General features: G+C 73.6%; 1 protein-coding gene across 1 annotated transcript in view; it reads right to left on the bottom strand.

Annotated features, from left to right (window-relative positions):
• The window catches only part of DCHS1 (dachsous cadherin-related 1), a gene marked incomplete at its 5' end in the record, with an annotated part of 37,290 nt that overhangs the window by 15,066 nt on the left and 20,392 nt on the right, over positions 1-1,832 (bottom strand). The window contains 3 exons of the mRNA XM_019528548.1: positions 9-73; positions 162-1,175; positions 1,309-1,615. Of these exons, the coding sequence (XP_019384093.1) occupies positions 9-73; positions 162-1,175; positions 1,309-1,615 (1,386 nt within the window). The remainder of the gene's footprint in view (positions 1-8; positions 74-161; positions 1,176-1,308; positions 1,616-1,832) is intronic.

The raw sequence follows: 1,832 nt of genomic DNA, 5'->3' as shown, positions 1-1,832 counted from the left end.
TCCTGCACGACCACCAGCAGCTGGTAGCTGGACTGCTGCTCTCGGTCCAGGCTGCGTCGGGCGCTCAGCTCCCCTGCGGGAACGTGGGCGCGCTCAGCCCCGCGGCGCCCCGAGACGGCCCCTCCCAGCCCCGCCCCAGCGGCCCCTCCCCAGCCCCTCACCGGTCTGCGAGTGGACGAGGAAGCTGGGGTCGTGCTGCAGGAGGCGGTAGGTGAGCCGGCTGTTCGGGCCCGCGTCCCGGTCGCTGGCCGTCACCCGCCCCACGCCGGTGCCGGGAGGCTGGTTCTCGGGCACGGTGAAGAAGTAGCGCTCCTCGCTGAGCCGTGGGCTGTTGTCGTTCTCGTCGGTGACGCTCACCCGCACCGTGCTGGTGCCCGTCCGGCCCCCGGTCCCGCTGCCTGCGCCCGCCGAGGCCAGCACCGTCAGCACGTACAGGTCCCGCGTCTCCCGGTCCAGCGCGCTCTTGACGTAGAGCCAGCCGCTGTCGGGCACGATGCCGAAGCTGGCGGCATCCCCGTCGGCCCGCAGGTGGTAGGTGAGGGGGGCAGCGCCCGCGTCCCGCGCCAGCGCCCGCACCTGCAGGAAGCGGGTGGCGACGGGCATGCCCTCGCGCACCTCCACGCGGTAGATGAGCGTGTCGAACAGCGGCCCGTGGTCGTGCGCTGCCTGCACGTGCACCAGCAGGGTGAAGGTGGCGCTGAGCTGGGGCACGCCCCCGTCCCGCGCCACGATCACCAGCCCGTACGGGGCGCCGGCCTCGGGGGGCAGCGCGCCCACCAGCCGCACCGTGCCGGAGGCGCGCTCCACCCCGAAAACCCCGTCCCCGCCCGACGCCAGCTCGAAGTACACCTGCCCGTTGGCCCCGCTGTCGCGGTCCTCGGCCTGCAGCGTGTACACCGCCGTGCCGGGGGCGGTGGCCGCGGGCAGCAAGATGGAGTCGGAAGGGGCGGGGAAGGCGGGCACGTTGTCATTGACGTCCGCCACGGCGATCTTCACGCGCGTGTTGCTGTAGGCAGGCGGCGAGCCGCTGCGGGCCTGCACGTCCAGCACCAGCACCGCCTGCGCCTCGTGGTCCAGGGGCAGGCTGACGCACAGCTGCCCCGAGCCGGAGTCAATGGAGAAGTAGCTGTGGGGGTCCCCCGACGAGATGGAGTAGAAGATGTCGTCCGAGTGGCCTGGGGGCAGGTGGCGGAAGGGCGGACCCGCTCAGACCCGTGCCCGGCAGGGGGACCGCGGGGCAGAGTGGGGCAGGGGCCCCCCCACCTTTGCCGCAGGCTCGGTGCAGAAGGCGCGGACGCAGGGTCCTACCTGGGGGGTTCTGGGCCCGGACGGCGCCAATGCTGGTCCCCTGGGGCGCGTCCTCGGTCACCGTGAAGAAGTACTGCGCCTGCTCGAAGACGGGGGGCGAGACGGTGCCGGCCACGATGCTGATGTTCACGTGGGCATCGGGCTGGGCGGCCAGCCCTCCGCCGTCCCGCGCCGAGATCGCCAGCTGCACCAACGTGTTGGCTTTGCCGCTCAGGGACCACGAGAGCGAGATGACGCCTGGGAGGAGGGAAGAGCACGGTACTGGCGGCCCCTGCCTGCGCCCACGGAGCCCCGCGACCCCTGCACGCTGGGCAGGGATGGAGGGACCCGGGGAGCAGCCGTGGGGAGCGAGGGGGCCAGGCCAAGGGATAGGGCCACAGGGAAGGAGCCCGCATGATGCCCCCTGCCTGCGTCTGTGCCGGGCCCCCGCCTGCAGCCCTGCCAGTGGATCAGGCTGGGACCCCCGCCCCACGGAGCCGCTGTGCCCACGCCGTCCCCCGGCAAGCGGGGGGCAGGTGGGCCGG

This window comes from Crocodylus porosus, unplaced genomic scaffold, assembly GCF_001723895.1.
Source record: "Crocodylus porosus isolate Cpor-Errol unplaced genomic scaffold, CroPor_comp1, whole genome shotgun sequence".
Lineage (NCBI taxonomy): Eukaryota > Metazoa > Chordata > Crocodylia > Crocodylidae > Crocodylus > Crocodylus porosus.
Note: the sequence above shows the minus strand (reverse complement) of the source record. Positions and strands in the feature narration are given on the sequence as shown.